The 17,670-nt window shown below is 48.3% G+C and overlaps 1 protein-coding gene across 2 annotated transcripts in view; it reads left to right on the forward strand.

The window, feature by feature from the left end:
- Window positions 1–10,825, forward strand: part of LOC142303138 (matrix metalloproteinase-21-like) — a 119,779-nt gene extending 108,954 nt beyond the window's left edge. For both annotated transcript variants that reach the window (XM_075344286.1, XM_075344285.1), the window contains exon 8: window positions 5,212–10,825. In XM_075344286.1, the coding sequence (XP_075200401.1) occupies window positions 5,212–5,517 (306 nt within the window). In that variant the 3' untranslated portion in view covers window positions 5,518–10,825. The remainder of the gene's footprint in view (window positions 1–5,211) is intronic.
- The last annotated feature ends 6,845 nt before the right edge of the window (window positions 10,826–17,670 follow it).

The raw sequence follows: 17,670 nt of genomic DNA on the forward strand, positions 1-17,670 counted from the left end.
TTACTATTGAAGCTTCACACTCTTTCCTCATGGATATTTTTGTTTGCCTTGATGGTAGCCAGGTCTGAAGCCCCAGTGTGACCCTGACTCCTGTCTGAGCCCTGACCTTACTCCTCCTCTCCCCCACCCTTGGGGCGGGCCGGAAACACAGTAACAAAACCCTACAGAAACTACACGGACTAGGGAGAATGAAAACTCGTACACACTGCACTCAAACACAAAGGAGAGACTTAAACATGTACAGGGGACTAATGAAAAAGGAAGGAAGTAAACACAGAACAGGGGAACTTCCACACAACTCAAAATAGCAACTACAGATCACCATGAACTGGATCATCACAAAGACCGGAATCGTTGGAGCTAAGTTGAAGCTATAATCGGCGCCGAGTAGCAAGGTCCAGAATCTTATATAGGAAGGAGATGTCTGTGATTTGTGAGCTCCTACCAAACATTCCCAGGTCAGCAGGATTAACTCCTGCAGGACTGAAAAATCGAGCACATGAAACAGCTGACGTCCAGCTCTAGCTAAACAACTAGGAGACATCAGGTTGCCTGTCAGGCTCTGCAGTATGAACAGAGCCTGCGCTAGCGTGACAACTAATGAGTCTGGACCTGAACACCACATGATAATAACGGTGTAAATTTGGTGTGTCCTCTAAATATTTCAGCACACAGCCTTTAATGTTAAAACCTTTGGCAATAAAGTACACCCCTAAGTGAAAATGGCCAAATTGTGCCCAAAGTGTCAATATTTTGTGTGGTTACAATTATTTTACAGCACTGCCTTAACACTCTTGGTCGAGTTCACAGGACCTTCTGGATCCTTTTCCATCCTCCATGACGACATCATGGAGCTGGTGGATGTTAGAGACCTTGTGCTCATCCACCTTCTGTTTGAGGTGGCCCCACAGATGCTCAATATTGCTTTGGTCTGGAGACACTTAACACTAGAACTACTGAGGTAGTCATTTTGACTACTTTGCACTATGTATTTCTATATAGCTGTCACGAGTCCAGTAGTTCTAGTGTTAACCAGTCCAGCACATTTACCCTCAGTTTCTTTAGCAAGGCAGTGGTCATCTTGGAGTAATTTTTTTGGGTCGTTATGTTGGAATACTGCATTGTGGACCAGTTTCTGGAAGGGAGGGGATCATGCTCTGCTTCAGTATGTCACAGTACATGTTGTCATTCATGGTTCCACTCAAGGAATTGCATTTCCCACAACCGGCAACACTCATGCAGCCCCAAACCATGACACTCCCACCACCATGCCTGACTGTGGGCAGGACACACTTGTCTTTGTCCGCCTCACCTCGTTGCAGCCACACATGCTGACACCATCTGAACCAAATAAGTTTATCTTGGTCTCATCAGACCACTGGAGATGGTTCCAGTAATGTCCTTAGTCTGCTTCTCTTCAGCAAACTGTTTGTGGGCTTTCTTGTGCATCATCTTTAGACGAGGCTTCCTTCTGAGAGGACAGCCATGCAGACCAATTTGATGCAGTGTGCAGTGTATGATTTTAGCACTGACAGGCTGACCCGCACCATGACTTCTGGATATGACGCTGAGCACGTGCACTCAACTTCTTTGACCGACCATGGCGAGGCCTGTTCTTAGTAGATCCTGTCTTGTTACACCGCTGTATGGTCTTGGCCATCGTGCTGCAGCTCAGTGTCAGGGTGCTGACAATCTAGTCATAGCCTCGGCCATCTTTATGTAGAGCAACAATTCTTTTTCTCAGATCCTCAGAGAATTATTTGCCATGAGGAGCCATGTGGAGCGTCCAGTGACCAGTATGAGAGTGTTTGAGAGATAATACCAAATGTAACACCCCTGCTCCCCATTCACACCTGAGCCCTTGTAACACTAGTCACATTACACCAGATAGGGAACATTGGCACAATTTGGCCATTTTCACATAGGGGTGTACTCACTTTTGTTGCCAGTGGTTTACACATTATTGGCTGTATGTTCAGTTATTTAGAGGCCACCAAATTTACACTGTTATATAAGCTGCATACTGACTACTGTACTTGGTATCAAAGTGTCAAAAATGTTGGGGGTGTACTCACTTTTGTGTTATACTGTATTTTCACAATAATTTCAAAAACTAGCATGGACATACGCGTAGAGAAAATTGGCATAGACTAATATGAGGAGTGACAAGATTTTATTGCTGCCAAGCTCCTTTTTTATTTCTTTCTGTGCTGTCAGCAATGTGCCAATGTAGGTTCATCGTGTGGTTAAATTAATATATAACTTTATAGCACTGGTTTTCTAATTCAGAGCTCCAAATCCCCTGCATAGGTATAGATTTAAAGGGAACCTGATAGTAACACTACCCATGCGCAAGCAGAGGTAATATGCGTTAGGGCAATGTAAAATACTATGAAAAATGCCCATCCGATGTGTTGTTCCACCCAACTTTGTCTTTTTACTGATATGCAAATTAGGTTTGCAAGTGCACACAGGGGTGTATAAGTGCACTTGCAGTCTATGACTCCTCTTTGCTTCTCTCTTCCAGCACCAATACTCTGCCAATACTTCTTGACAGTAGATGGAGAGGCTACGGCAGGGGGAAGCAAAGAGGAGCCATAGACTGCAAGTGCACTAATAGGCCCACTGCTGCACTTGCAAACCTAATTTACATATCAATAAAAGATTTTGGCACAACGGTGCAGCAGACGTCAGTGTAGTAGGCATATTTTATATTGTTTTACACTACCCTGACCTGCAGTACCTCAACTTGCACAAGACAGTGGTACTAAGAAGTTCCCTTAAAAAATAGAGAGTTGGCTGTCTGTATCCACCACGAGAGGGAGCTCAGAAGGGATTCTCCTAGTATTGGACAACCCCTTTAAAGGGACCCTGTCCCCTGAATTTTCGCTATTAAACTAAAAGAATCCCCTTCTGCAGCTCCTGGGCTGCGTTCTATAAAGGTTCATCTTGCTACTGGCCCCCCTTTCAGACCTACATAACTTTATAAAATATTACCTTTTGCAATGGTAATGAGGTTTGCTGGCCCCATGGGCGGGCTGTATTTCGTCTGTTACCCCCCTCCTGACGCTGTTCGCCGTCCCCCAGTGTTCATTTACATAGATGAGGCCGCCGCCCTTATCTTCCGCAGTGCTCCGGAAGTCTTGCGCAGGCGCAGTGGCACTATCGCGGGACTGAGCACTTTTTTCAAAACGCGAGCGCCGGTGATGTTATTGCGCAGGTGCGGAGATTATGGACGGCGCTGTGAATGTCATCACCAGCGTCATCCAAGTACCCACCCATAATCTCGTGCCCGTGCTTTTACCTCTGCCTCTACTGTTATGCGCTTGCGCTGGCCATTGCTTATTTTTATCATCCCCGTTTACCTTTTTTTGAAAACAGTGCTCAGTCCCGCGATCAGTCCAGGATTTTACAAAAAATTATGAAAATATTCTAAAGTAAAGAAATCATTATATGTTGGATCGCTGCTCTTGTGATCCCTTCTGCTCCTGGCCATCATTAATTTGATCACTAAAGGAAAATACTGACGTGATTGACTGCAGTGGTCACGTGAATGATAAACAGGATGTCTGCACTGTGTGTAATGGATATTTCTTTATTTTAGAACGTCCACTACAAGTAAGATTGGCTGTCATCCTGGAAAAACTCTTTACTGAGTTTGATATGGTAGTGCATAAACTTCCTCTAGTAATGGGTACAGGCTCCCAAAACTGTATTGGGTCCAGGTACTGAAATTCTTAGGATTGGCCTTTCATATCAGAACAGAGCGGAAACCATTGCCAATCAGTTGATTAATGATGGCACATCAGAAGTGGCATAGCGCTGTATATCGTTCAGTGGCCACAAGAGGTATTGGAAGCTCTTTTTCATACAATTGAATGAGAGTTGTTGCAGTACCTCTTATCACCACTGCTGACAGTATGGCGCTGTGCCACTTATTTTTGCACTTTCAGCCAGTTGATTCACACCAATTTATTGATGACCCATAATAACCTAGACAGATATTAAATATAAATACAAAAAAAAGTATATAATATACACTATGAAGATTATGATGAGGAATATGACACTCATACATGTCAGTCAGCTGTCACTGGTCATTTGCACATTTCCTGCCGTGCAACAAAAATCCAACAACAAGAACTCGGAGCCAAATGATAAGGTGACAAAATCTAATCCGGACTAAGGAAGACTTCCTGAGTATGTCCAGGCTCCCTGCTGTCAAGGGTATTCAGCCAGGGAGATGGGCAAGCAACTACAAGTTTTACAAGCAGCTTCAAACAAGAATCTGAGACTCTGAGGCTCCTGAGTAAAGGGTGCTTTACACGCTGCGACATCGCTAGCGATCTCGTTAGCGATGTGACACACCAGATCGCAGATGCGATCTGCCGAGATCGCACATGTGACCGGCGCTATAAAAACGACCTATGTGCGATCTCGGCAGATCGCATCTGCGATCTGGTGTGTCACATCGCTAACGAGATCGCTAGCGATGTCACAGCGTGTAAAGCACCCTTAAGAGTTACAATATTAGGGAGCACTTTGTGCCCACATATAGGGCAGGTATATTTCCAGCTTCACTTACAACAAGACGCACGTCACACATATATTCTGTTAATAGTGTGATGTCTGATTCAGCTCAAAATTAATAGCTCTCCGAGGGAAGCCCACAGAGCTATCATGTTTCATAACTATGGATAGATCAACTCATAACTAGAAAGACGATGGTCATATTCTCCCGCGTGGGACACTCAGAGGTGGCGATATGGGGAAAACTGCCAATTCATAGCTTTCTGGAAATGAAAGACGCATCCTATGTCCAGCCCTGTCTTAGATCACAAGGTAGGGTGGACATGGGATGTACGTTCATTCATAAAATCAGAGTGGACATTTTGTGAGTGTTCTTCTCTGAAAGGTCACGGGGAGGGAGTGCCTCCATAGTGCCTCTCCTGTGCCGAGCCAGCACCAAGGCCTAGTCATATGGAACTCTTCCTTAGTCTTGATTGGATTTGATCAGCCTGACATTTGGCTCCCAGTTCTTGGTGTTGGATTCTTGCTGCAGGGCAGGGTGTGTGTAAATGAACAGTGACAGCTGACTGACATATATGAATGTCATATTCCTCATCACAATCCTCACATACACTTTAATAATACCAACAAAACTTTCCAAACTTTGGAGAAAAGAAAACTAATTCCTACGACTTATTCTAGGTAACGGCCTTTAGTGTGGAGAAGAACAAGGTGAATGATAATTTCCCAAAGCGGATAGTGGATGTCTTCCCAGCGGTGGACCCTTCGGACCATCCGGGTGGATACATCGATGCCGTCTATTACTCCTACACCTACCAAGCCACGTTTTTCATCAAAGACAATTACTATTGGAAAATGGTAAAAGAACAGGACAGACAAGTGAACGCGTCACTGCCGGTGAACGGCCTATGGCCCCGGAAGAAGATAAACTCCAAGTGGTACGATATCTGTGACGTCCACCCGTCTGTTCTTTACAACACGACCTAGGCCCGGGAGGTTATTCCTGCTCGGTCTGTGAGATCATTAGTGGAAATGTTGCAACCCAGTGTTTATTATTACATTCCAGCCCCTCCGACGCTTCTCCATGTACCAGGACGGCGGCGGCTGGAGAACGGGAGGCCGAGTCGTGGCTTCTTCCTAAAACCTTGTGATCCGCTGCGTAATATAACGAATATGTAACTGGTAACCGTATACAATGTGAACCTTCCACAGCTCCAGCTCTTCGCGGCTTGTTCTGTCCCACATCTTAGTATTATATTAAAAAAGAAAACAGAATGTCTCGTAGGAGAGGTCACCAAGGCTAAAAATGGCTGTATACAGTATCTCTACCCTTTATACTTCTTTCCTTGAGTCCAGGAGTCAAAATTAGGAAGCAAGGGATACACAGTGCAGCATACAAAATTAAAGAGTACCAATTATTTCACAAAAAACGGACAAAAATGGTCTTGTTCTCCTCATCCCCCACAAGGTAAAGCTGCCTTTGTTGCAAATCCCAGAGTAATATGACCTGGAACTGTTCCTATTCTCCTGCTCTTTAACTTGCCATGCACTTTTTTCTTCAGTGGGCAGTTCTTATGCATAAGTATTCTGCCAGTACCATATGAGCTGGATCTTCCTTTTATTGTTGCTTCTGAGCATGCATTCCCCTCCAACTGTCCAATGACTCATCAGGCAAAAACTAAGAATCTCTGTTATGTCTGTATGCAAATTGATAGAAAACCAAGCGCAGACAAATACCCACCCCCACTTCTTGTAACTGAAAGACCCACCCCCACTTCTTGTAACAGTGACAAAGGCCTGCCTCCACTTGCTGTAACAGAGACAAAGGCCCGCCCCTTTCCTGTAACAGAGACAAAGGCCCGCCCCTTTGCTGTAACAGAGACAAAGGCCCGCCCCTTTCCTGTAACAGAGACAAAGGCCTGCCCAACGTCTTGCAATAGAGACAAAGGCCCACCTTCACTTCCTGAAATAAAGACAAAAACTCACACCCACTTCCTGTACTAGAGAAAGACAGCACCTAATTCCTGTAAAAGGACAATCCTATAAGATTCAAAAGTCTAACCTCACTTCCTATAGAGAAAAAGACCCGCCCCCACTTACTAGAGACAAAGACCCGCCACCACTTACTAGAGACAAAGACCAGCCCCCACTTACTAGAGAGACAAAGACCCGCCCACACTTACTAGAGCGACAAAGACCCGCCCCCACTTACTAGAGCGACAAAGACCCGCCCCCACTTACTAGACACAAAGACTCGCCCCCACTTACTAGAGACAAAGACCCGTCCCCACTTACTAGAGAGACAAAGACCCGCCCCCACTTACTAGACACAAAGACTCACCCCCACTTACTAGAGACAAAGAACAGCCCCCACTTACTAGACACAAAGACTCGCCCCCACTTACTAGAGACAAAGACCCGCCCCCACTTACTAGAGACAAAGACCCGCCCCCACTTACTAGAGACAAAGGCCTGCCCAACGTCTTGCAATAGAGACAAAGGCCCACCTTCACTTCCTGAAATAAAGACAAAAACTCACACCCACTTCCTGTACTAGAGAAAGACAGCACCTAATTCCTGTAAAAGGACAATCCTATAAGATTCAAAAGTCTAACCTCACTTCCTATAGAGAAAAAGACCCGCCCCCACTTACTAGAGACAAAGACCCGCCCCCACTTACTAGAGACAAAGACCCGCCCCCACTTACTAGAGACAAAGACCCGCCCCCACTTACTAGAGACAAAGACCCGCCCCCACTTACTAGAGACAAAGACCCGCCCCCACTTACTAGAGACAAAGAACAGCCCCCACTTACTAGAGAGACAAAGAACAGCCCCCACTTACTAGAGCGACAAAGACCCGCCCCCACTTACTAGAGCGACAAAGACCCGCCCCCACTTACTAGACACAAAGACTCGCCCCCACTTACTAGAGACAAAGACCCGTCCCCACTTACTAGAGAGACAAAGACCCGCCCCCACTTACTAGACACAAAGACTCACCCCCACTTACTAGAGACAAAGAACAGCCCCCACTTACTAGACACAAAGACTCGCCCCCACTTACTAGAGACAAAGACCCGCCCCCACTTACTAGAGACAAAGACCCGCCCCCACTTACTAGAGACAAAGACCCGCCCCCACTTACTAGAGACAAAGACCCGCCCCCACTTACTAGAGACAAAGACCCGCCCCCACTTACTAGAGAGACAAAGAACCGCCCCCACTTACTAGACACAAAGACTCGCCCCCACTTACTAGAGACAAAGACCCGCCCCCACTTACTAGAGACAAAGATCCGCCCCCACTTACTAGAGACAAAGACTCGCCCCCACTTACTAGAGACAAAGAACAGCCCCCACTTACTAGACACAGACTCGCCCCCACTTACTAGAGACAAAGACCCGCCCCCACTTACTAGAGACAAAGACCCGCCCCCACTTACTAGAGACAAAGACCCGCCCCCACTTACTAGAGACAAAGACCCGCCCCCACTTACTAGAGAGACAAAGAACCGCCCCCACTTACTAGACACAAAGACTCGCCTCCACTTACTAGAGACAAAGACCCGCCCCCACTTACTAGAGACAAAGACCAGCCCCCACTTACTAGAGAGACAAAGACCCGCCCACACTTACTAGAGCGACAAAGACCCGCCCCCACTTACTAGAGCGACAAAGACCCGCCCCCACTTACTAGACACAAAGACTCGCCCCCACTTACTAGAGACAAAGACCCGTCCCCACTTACTAGAGAGACAAAGACCCGCCCCCACTTACTAGACACAAAGACTCACCCCCACTTACTAGAGACAAAGAACAGCCCCCACTTACTAGACACAAAGACTCGCCCCCACTTACTAGAGACAAAGACCCGCCCCCACTTACTAGAGACAAAGACCCGCCCCCACTTACTAGAGACAAAGACCCGCCCCCACTTACTAGAGACAAAGACCCGCCCCCACTTACTAGAGACAAAGACCCGCCCCCACTTACTAGAGAGACAAAGAACCGCCCCCACTTACTAGACACAAAGACTCGCCCCCACTTACTAGAGACAAAGACCCGCCCCCACTTACTAGAGACAAAGATCCGCCCCCACTTACTAGAGACAAAGACTCGCCCCCACTTACTAGAGACAAAGAACAGCCCCCACTTACTAGACACAGACTCGCCCCCACTTACTAGAGACAAAGACCCGCCCCCACTTACTAGAGACAAAGACCCGCCCCCACTTACTAGAGACAAAGACCCGCCCCCACTTACTAGAGACAAAGACCCGCCCCCACTTACTAGAGAGACAAAGAACCGCCCCCACTTACTAGACACAAAGACTCGCCTCCACTTACTAGAGACAAAGACCCGCCCCCACTTACTAGAGACAAAGATCCGCCCCCACTTACTAGAGACAAAGACTCGCCCCCACTTACTAGAGACAAAGACCCGCCCCCACTTACTAGAGACAAAGACCCGCCCCCACTTACTAGAGAGACAAAGAACCGCCCCCACTTACTAGAGACAAAGACCCGCCCCCACTTACTAGAGAGACAAAGAACCGCCCCCACTTACTAGACACAAAGACTCGCCCCCACTTACTAGAGACAAAGACCCGCCCCCACTTACTAGAGACAAAGATCCGCCCCCACTTACTAGAGACAAAGACTCGCCCCCACTTACTAGAGACAAAGACCCGCCCCCACTTACTAGAGACAAAGACCCGCCCCCACTTACTAGAGACAAAGAACCGCCCCCACTTACTAGACACAAAGACTCGCCCCCACTTACTAGAGACAAAGACCCGCCCCCACTTACTAGAGAGAGACAAAGACCAGCTCTGCAGAGAAAAAATAATCTCCAGGTACTGCAGAAAAAAAAAAAAAGACCTGCCCTCACTTCTTGTAAGAGAAGCCAAGACCGGTCGTCACTTACTACAGAGAGATAGAACACACCCCACTTACTGCAGAGCAATAGACCCACCTCCAATTACTGAGGAGCCAGACCCACCCCCACTTACTGCAGTTATAGAACCGCCCCCACTTATTGCAGCCACACTAGCCCTCCCTTACCGCAGCGATAGAACCGCCCCCACTTACTACAGCCACAGTAGCCCGCACTTACTGCAAAGACAGACTCATCCCCACTTACTGCAAAGAGACAGACCAACACCCACTTACTGCAGAGCAAAACAGAATCACCCCCTCTTACTGCAGTGATAGACCCGCCCCCGCTTACTGCAGTGATAGACCTGCCCCCACTTACTGAAGAATGATAGACCCGCCCCCACTTACTGCAGTGGTAGACCCGCCCCCACTTACTGAAGAGGGATAGACCCCGCCCCCACTTACTGGCAGTGATAAAATCACTCCCACTTACTGTAGCCAGACCTGCCCCACTTACGGCAGTGAGTACCACCCTCGATTGATTGAAGTAGTAGAAATCCCTATGCAGTGAGTGGCAGCTGCAGACTGACAGGTCCAGACATTTTCCTGGATGCCTCTATAAGGTGAAGTAGGACATATAAAGTCCATATCCGATCTACGGAGTCTCAGCCCCTACAAAAATTCCGGATTCATCCTTTCATTGCCCTAGACCACCGGCCATACTAAGATTTAACCGTAAAATGACTCTAGACCCCCAGGGATATTATCACTAACCCCTAATCACTATATGTGAATATGTGTGAGTAGGGAAATTTGCAGATTGTTCTGGTGTCACCGGCACCAACACTTACAATAGAAGTGAAAAACCCTTAAAGGGAAACTTAAAGGAGATCCAGCAAACAAAATGGTCTTGGGTTTATATAATTTTTTGTTTTCATACAATAGGTAACATAGATGTGAATTGTGTCCCTATGACAACACTTACTTTAACAGAAGGGAGAATCCGGAAGTGTTGTCATAGGGACAGAGTGGTAGCGCAGCCTCAGGCTTCGGACCTTTGCTGCTATGATCCGAGTAGTAGGTATGTAGAAGACCCCCATAACCTTAACATTATATTTATTTAACCCTTTTTCTTCCCGAATATTTATGTTATATTTACGAACTGTGTAACGAGTATATTGCCCTTTACGGACCTGCACATCGTAGATTACATCATAATTAGTCATGTTAAGACCTAATCCTGACAAAGACACCGCATGCCCTTAATGGCTCGTCCGGCGGGGCTGCTTGTGTCGCTATTTTTGTTTTTTTATTATTATATTCGCTATCATAAGATTCCTTACATCTTAGATATAATGCTACCAGTTGTTATACCGTGTACGTTCTCAATCATGTGAATAAAGAGATTCACTACGTGGCTGGTTTATTGTGTACACCCTTTTTACAGAGTCCTGAATCTCCCCCAGTTGGCAGTAATGAAAGATTGTGCATGTTGTATGTCAACATGTCCAATCTTTTCCTACTCATGGGAGATAGGCTGCAGCCAGAGATGATTGGTAGCAGATTAATCCTGTTTCCCTGAGCGTTCAGGTTTATTGAAGGGTTTGGAGAAAAAGCTGGCAAACAAGAATTTGACCACTTTATGAGAAGTGTAAGGAGACCCTATGGAGATGCCACCATTGGTGCATGATTGGTGCAGGTCTGACCAATATATATATATATCTATATCTGTTAACAAAATAGAATGTATTAACAAAAATGTATTCTGCACACAAAAGCCACAAAACAGATAGAAATGTAATTTTTAAAAGGCAAAAACGAATCTAATAGAAGCAGCTGTCAATTTGCCCCCAACACTTTTCGTTTCACTTTTTCCCCATTATGTAGATAGGGGCAAAATTGATTGGTAAATTGGAACGCGCGGGGTTAAAATTTCGCCTCACAACATAGCACCCGACGCTGCCCGGGATAGTAACTGTCTCTCTGTTTCTCTCCCATTCTCTGTCTGTCTCCCCCTCTGTATATATCTCTCTGTCTCTCTGTCTGTCTCCCCCTCTGTATATATCTCTCTGTTTCTTTCTCAGTTTGTCTCAGTCACTTTCCCCGTCAGTCACTTTCCCCGTCAGTCTGTCTCTTTGCCTGTGTCTGTCTCTTTTTGTCTGTTTCTTACCCTGTCTGTGTCTGCCTCTTTCCCTGGCTGCATTGTGACACGCCAACATTCCATATAAGGGCGTGGCTGCGCATTCTTCTGAAGTTCTGGCTGCACTGTGGCTCCCAGCTCCATTCGCTTTAATGGAGGCAGGTTTTTGGCGAATAACTGTAAAGTGTGGGGTTCAAATTTCCCCTCGAAACATAGCCTATGACGCTCTCGGGGTCCATACGTGTGTGTGTGCAAAATTTTGTGGCTGTAGCTGCGACGGTGCGGTCGCCAATCCCGGACACACACACACATACACATTCAGCTTTATATATTAGATATATAAAGCTGAATGTGTGTGAATGTGTGTGTGTGTGTGTGTGTGTATATGTGTGTATATGTCCGGGATTGGCATCCGCACCGTCGCAGCTACAGCCACAAAATTTTGCACACTCGCACTTCTGGACCCAGAGAGCGTCATAGGCTATGTTTTGAGGGGAAATTTTAACCCCGCTCTTTACAGTTATTCGCCAAAAAACCTGCCTCCATTAAAGCGAATGGAGCTCAAAGCCACAGTGCAGCCAGAACTTCAGAAGAATGCGCAGCCACGCCCTTATATGGAATGTTGGCGTGTCACAATGCAGCCAGGGAAAGAGACAGACACAGACAGGGAAAGAGGCAGACACAGACAGGGTAAGAAACAGACATAGACAAGGTAAGAGACAGACACAAAGAGATAGACACAAAGATACAGACTGACAGGGAAAGTGACAGGCAGGGAAAGTGACAGGCAGGGAAAGTGACAGGCAGGGAAAGTGACAGGCAGGGAAAGTGACAGGCAGGGAAAGTGACAGGCAGGGAAAGTGACAGGCAGGGAAAGTGACAGGCAGGGAAAGTGACAGGCAGGGAAAGTGACAGGCAGGGAAAGTGACAGGCAGGGAAAGTGACAGAGATAGACAGACAGGGAAAGAGATATATACAGAGGGGGAGACAGACAGAGAATGGGAGAGAAACAGAGAGACAGTTACTATCCCGGGCAGCGCAGGGTGCTATGTTGTGAGGCGAAATTTTAACCCCGCGCGTTCCAATTTACCAATCAATTTTGCCCCTATCTACATAATGGGGAAAAAGTGAAACGAAAAGTGTTGGGGGCAAATTGACAGCTGCCAGACGTGAACAAGGAGGACTTAAAGAATGAGAGCGATGGCACCAAAGAGTATATACCGTACAGCTGCTAAGGTGGGGCCCCGACATGGGATACTCACCACACTCAGGGATATGAACACACACAATGTACCACACACTACCACGTGCTTGAACACATATACCACCCTCAGCACACATCTCACCACACATACACCAACCTCGCCACATAATCGCCCTAAACACACACAAGTCTGGTATTATCCTTCACAAATAAAAATCTGATTAATAACCAAACTACAAGAACAACAAATGTACCACATAGGAAATACGGCAGCTGTCAGTCACATGACCTGTCTATATGTGTATGTGTGAGCTAATATATACTGTCAGGGGGAGGGCTTTCTGTTGCCTGGAGATTTATCAGGCTGCCAATAGCAACCAATCACAGCTTAGCTTCTATTTTGCTACAGTTAATTAATCTGAGCTCTGATTGGTTAATATAGGCAACAATTTAATGAAGGGAATTTTGTTTACTTACCGTAAATTCCTTTTCTTCTAGCTCCAATTGGGAGACCCAGACAATTGGGAGTATAGCTATGCCTCCGGAGGCCACACAAAGTATTACACTAAAAGTGTAAAGCCCCTCCCCTTCAGCCTATACACCCCCCGTACTGCTACGGGCTCATCAGTTTTGGTGCAAAAGCCAGAAGGAGGAAAAAATTATAAACTGGTTTAAAGTAAATTCAATCCGAAGGAATATCGGAGAACTGAAACCATTTAACATGAACAACATGTGTATACAAAAAACAGGGGCGGGTGCTGGGTCTCCCAATTGGAGCTAGAAGAAAAGGAATTTACGGTAAGTAAACAAAATTCCCTTCTTCTTTGTCGCTCCTAATTGGGAGACCCAGACAATTGGGACGTCCAAAAGCAGTCCCTGGGTGGGTAAATAATACCTCATAATAGAGCCGTAACGGCTCCGTCCTACAGGTGGGCAACTGCCGCCTGAAGGACTCGCCTACCTAGGCTGGCATCTGCCGAAGCATAGGTATGCATCTGATAGTGTTTCGTGAAAGTGTGCAGGCTCGACCAGGTAGCTGCCTGACACATCTGCTGAGCCGTAGCCTGGTGTCGCAAGGCCCAGGACGCTCCCACGGCCCTGGTAGAATGGGCCTTCAGTCCTGAGGGAACCGGAAGCCCCGAGGAACGGTAAGCTTCGAGAATTGGTTCCTTGATCCACCGAGCCAGGGTTGATTTGGAAGCTTGTGTCCCTTTACGCTGGCCAGCGACAAGGACAAAGAGAGCATCGGAGCGGCGCAGGGGCGCCGTACGAGAAATGTAGAGTCTGAGTGCTCTCACCAGATCTAACAAGTGCAAATCCTTTTCACATTGGTGAACTGGATGAGGACAAAACGAGGGTAAGGAGATGTCCTGATTGAGATGAAAAGTGGGCAAGGCAAATGGCCAGGGAGAAAACGCCTGAGCAGAGCACCACGACAGGAATATTTTCCACGTCCTGTGGTAGATCTTGGCGGACATTGGTTTCCTAGCCTGTCTCATAGTGGCAATGACCTCTTGAGATAATCCTGAAGACGCTAGGCTCCAGGACTCAATGGCCACCCAGTCAGGTTGAGGGCCGCAGAATTCAGATGGAAAAACGGCCCTTGAGACAGCAAATCTGGTCGGTCTGGCAGTGCCCACGGTTGGCCGACCGTGAGATGCCACAGATCCGGGTACCACGACCTCCTCGGCCAGTCTGGAGCGACGAGGATGGCGCGGCGGCAGTCGGCCCTTATCTTGCGTAACACTCTGGGCAACAGAGCCAGAGGAAGAAACACATAAGGAAGCTGAAACTGCGACCAATCCTGAACTAAGGCGTCTGCCGCCAGAGCTCTGTGATCTTGAGATCGAGCCATGAATGTTGGGACCTTGTTGTTGTGCCGTGACGCCATTAGGTCGACGTCCGGCATCCCCCAGCGGCAACAGATCTCCTGAAACACGTCCGGGTGAAGGGACCATTCCCCTGCGTCCATGCCCTGGCGACTGAGAAAGTCTGCTTCCCAGTTTTCTACGCCCGGGATGTGAACTGCGGATATGGTGGATGCTGTGGCTTCCACCCACAGCAGAATCCTCCGGACTTCCTGGAAGGCTTGCCGACTGCGTGTCCCACCTTGGTGGTTGATGTAAGCCACCGCTGTGGAGTTGTCCGACTGAATCCGGATCTGCTTGCCTTCCAGCCACTGCTGGAACGCTTTTAGGGCAAGATACACTGCCCTGATCTCCAGAACATTGATCTGAAGTGAGGACTCTTGCTGAGTCCACGTACCCTGAGCCCTGTGGTGGAGAAAAACTGCTCCCCACCCTGACAGGCTCGCGTCCGTCGTGACCACCGCCCAGGATGGGGGTAGGAAGGATTTCCCTTTCGATAATGAGGTGGGAAGAAGCCACCACCGAAGGGAAGCTTTGGTTGCTTGAGAGAGGGAGACGTTCCTGTCTAGGGACGTCGGCCTCCTGTCCCACTTGCGTAGGATGTCCCATTGAAGAGGACGCAGGTGAAACTGCGCGAAAGGGACTGCTTCCATTGCTGCCACCATCTTCCCCAGGAAGTGCATGAGGTGCCTCAAGGGGTGTGCCCGACCTTGAAGGAGAGATTGTACCCCTGTGTGTAGTGAACGCTGTTTGTCCAGCGGAAGCTTCACTATCGCTGGAAGAGTATGAAACTCCATGCCAAGATATGTCAGTGATTGGACCAGTGTCAGATTTGACTTTGGAAAATTGATGATCCACCCGAAACTCTGGAGAATCTCCAGAGTAACGTTGAGGCTGTGTTGGCATGCCTCTTGAGAGGGTGCCTTGACCAGCAGATCGTCTAAGTAAGGTATCACTGAGTGACCCTGAGAGTGGAGGACCGCAACTACTGTAGCCATGACCTTGGTGAAAACCCTTGGGGCTGTCGCCAGGCCGAACGGCAGTGCCGCGAACTGAAGGTGTTCGTCTCCTATGGCGAAGCGCAAGAAGCGCTGATGCTCTGGAGCAATTGGTACGTGGAGATAAGCATCCTTGATATCGATCGATGCTAGGAAATCTCCTTGGGACATTGAGGCGATGACGGAGCGGAGGGATTCCATCCGGAACCGCCTGGTCCTTACGTGTTTGTTGAGCAGTTTTAGGTCCAAAACAGGACGGAAGGACCCGTCCTTCTTTGGAACCACAAACAGGTTGGAGTAGAAACCGTGACCCTGTTGCTGAAGAGGAACCGGGACCACCACTCCTTCTGCCTTCAGAATGCCCACCGCCTGCAGAAGAGCCTCGGCTCGCTCGGGAGGCGGAGATGTTCTGAAGAATCGAGTCGGAGGACGAGAGCTGAACTCTATCCTGTAACCGTGAGACAAAATGTCTCTCACCCAACGGTCTTTTACTTGTGGCAGCCAGGTGTCGCAAAAGCGGGAGAGCCTGCCACCGACCGAGGATGCGGTGTGAGGAGGCCGTAAGTCATGAGGAAGCCGCCTTGGTAGCGGCACCTCCGGCGGTCTTTTTAGGGCGTGATTTAGACCGCCATGCGTCGGCGTTCCTCTGATCCTTCTGAGGCCTTTTGGACGAGGAGAATTGTGACCTGCCCGCACCCCGAAAGGACCGAAACCTCGACTGTCCCCTCCTCTGTTGGGGTGTTTTTGGTTTGGCTTGGGGTAAGGATGTTTCCTTTCCCTTGGATTGTTTGATGATTTCATCCAATCTCTCACCAAACAAACGGTCGCCAGAAAATGGCAATCCAGTTAAGCACTTTTTGGAAGCCGAATCTGCCTTCCATTCCCGCAGCCACAAGGCCCTGCGTATTACCACCGAATTGGCGGCTGCAACCGCCGTACGGGTCGCAGAGTCCAGGACAGCATTAATAGCGTAGGACGCAAATGCCGACGTTTGAGAGGTTATGGACGCCACCTGCGGCGCAGACGTACGTGAGTGCGTCAATTTGAGCCTGACCAGCTGAGATAGCTTGGAGTGCCCATACGGCTGCGAATGCTGGAGCAAAAGACGCGCCGATAGCTTCATAGATGGATTTCAACCAGAGCTCCATCTGTCTGTCAGTGGCATCCTTGAGTGAAGCTCCATCTTCCACTGCAACTATGGATCTAGCCGCCAGTCTGGAGATTGGAGGATCCACCTTGGGACACTGAGTCCAGCCCATGACCACGTCAGGGGGGAAAGGGTAACGTGTATCCTTAAGGCGCTTGTAAAAACGCTTATCTGGATAAGCTCGGTGTTTCTGGACTGCCTCTCTGAAGTCAGAGTGGTCCAGAAACATACTCTTTGTACGCTTGGGAAACCTGAAACGGAATTTCTCCTGCTGAGAGGCTGACTCCTCCACTGGAGGAGCTGAGGGAGAAATATTCAACATTTCATTGATGGACGCAATAAGATCATTCACTATGGCGTCCCCATCAGGAGTATCAAGGTTGAGAGCGGCTTCAGGATCAGAATCCTGATCAGCTACCTCCGCTTCATCATACAGAGAGTTCTCTCGCTGAGACACTGAACATTGTGATGATGTCGAGGGGATTTCATAGCGAGCTCGCTTAGTCGGTCTGGGGTTGCGGTCCGTGTCAGAGACCTCACCCTGGGATCCATGAGACACCCCGGGAGGACATTGCTGTTCCAACTGAGGGGAACCAGGGGACAATGATACCACAGTGCCCCTGGCTTGAGATGCCGGCCTGGACTGCAAGGCTTCTAATATCTTAGCCATAGTCTCAGAAAGTCTTTCAGTAAAAACTGCAAACTCCGTCCCTGTCACCTGGACAGTGTTAACAGGTGGTTCTCCCTGGGCCACCCTTAGCAGAGGCTCCGGCTGAGAAAGTGCCACAGGGGCCGAGCATTGCACACAATGAGGGTCAGTGGAACCTGCCGGCAGTATAGCCGTACATGCTGCACAGGCAGTATAGTAAGTCTGTGCCATGGCACCCTTGCTATTTGTGGATGAC

This window comes from Anomaloglossus baeobatrachus, chromosome 4 (genome assembly GCF_048569485.1).
Source record: "Anomaloglossus baeobatrachus isolate aAnoBae1 chromosome 4, aAnoBae1.hap1, whole genome shotgun sequence".
Taxonomy (NCBI): domain Eukaryota; kingdom Metazoa; phylum Chordata; class Amphibia; order Anura; family Aromobatidae; genus Anomaloglossus; species Anomaloglossus baeobatrachus.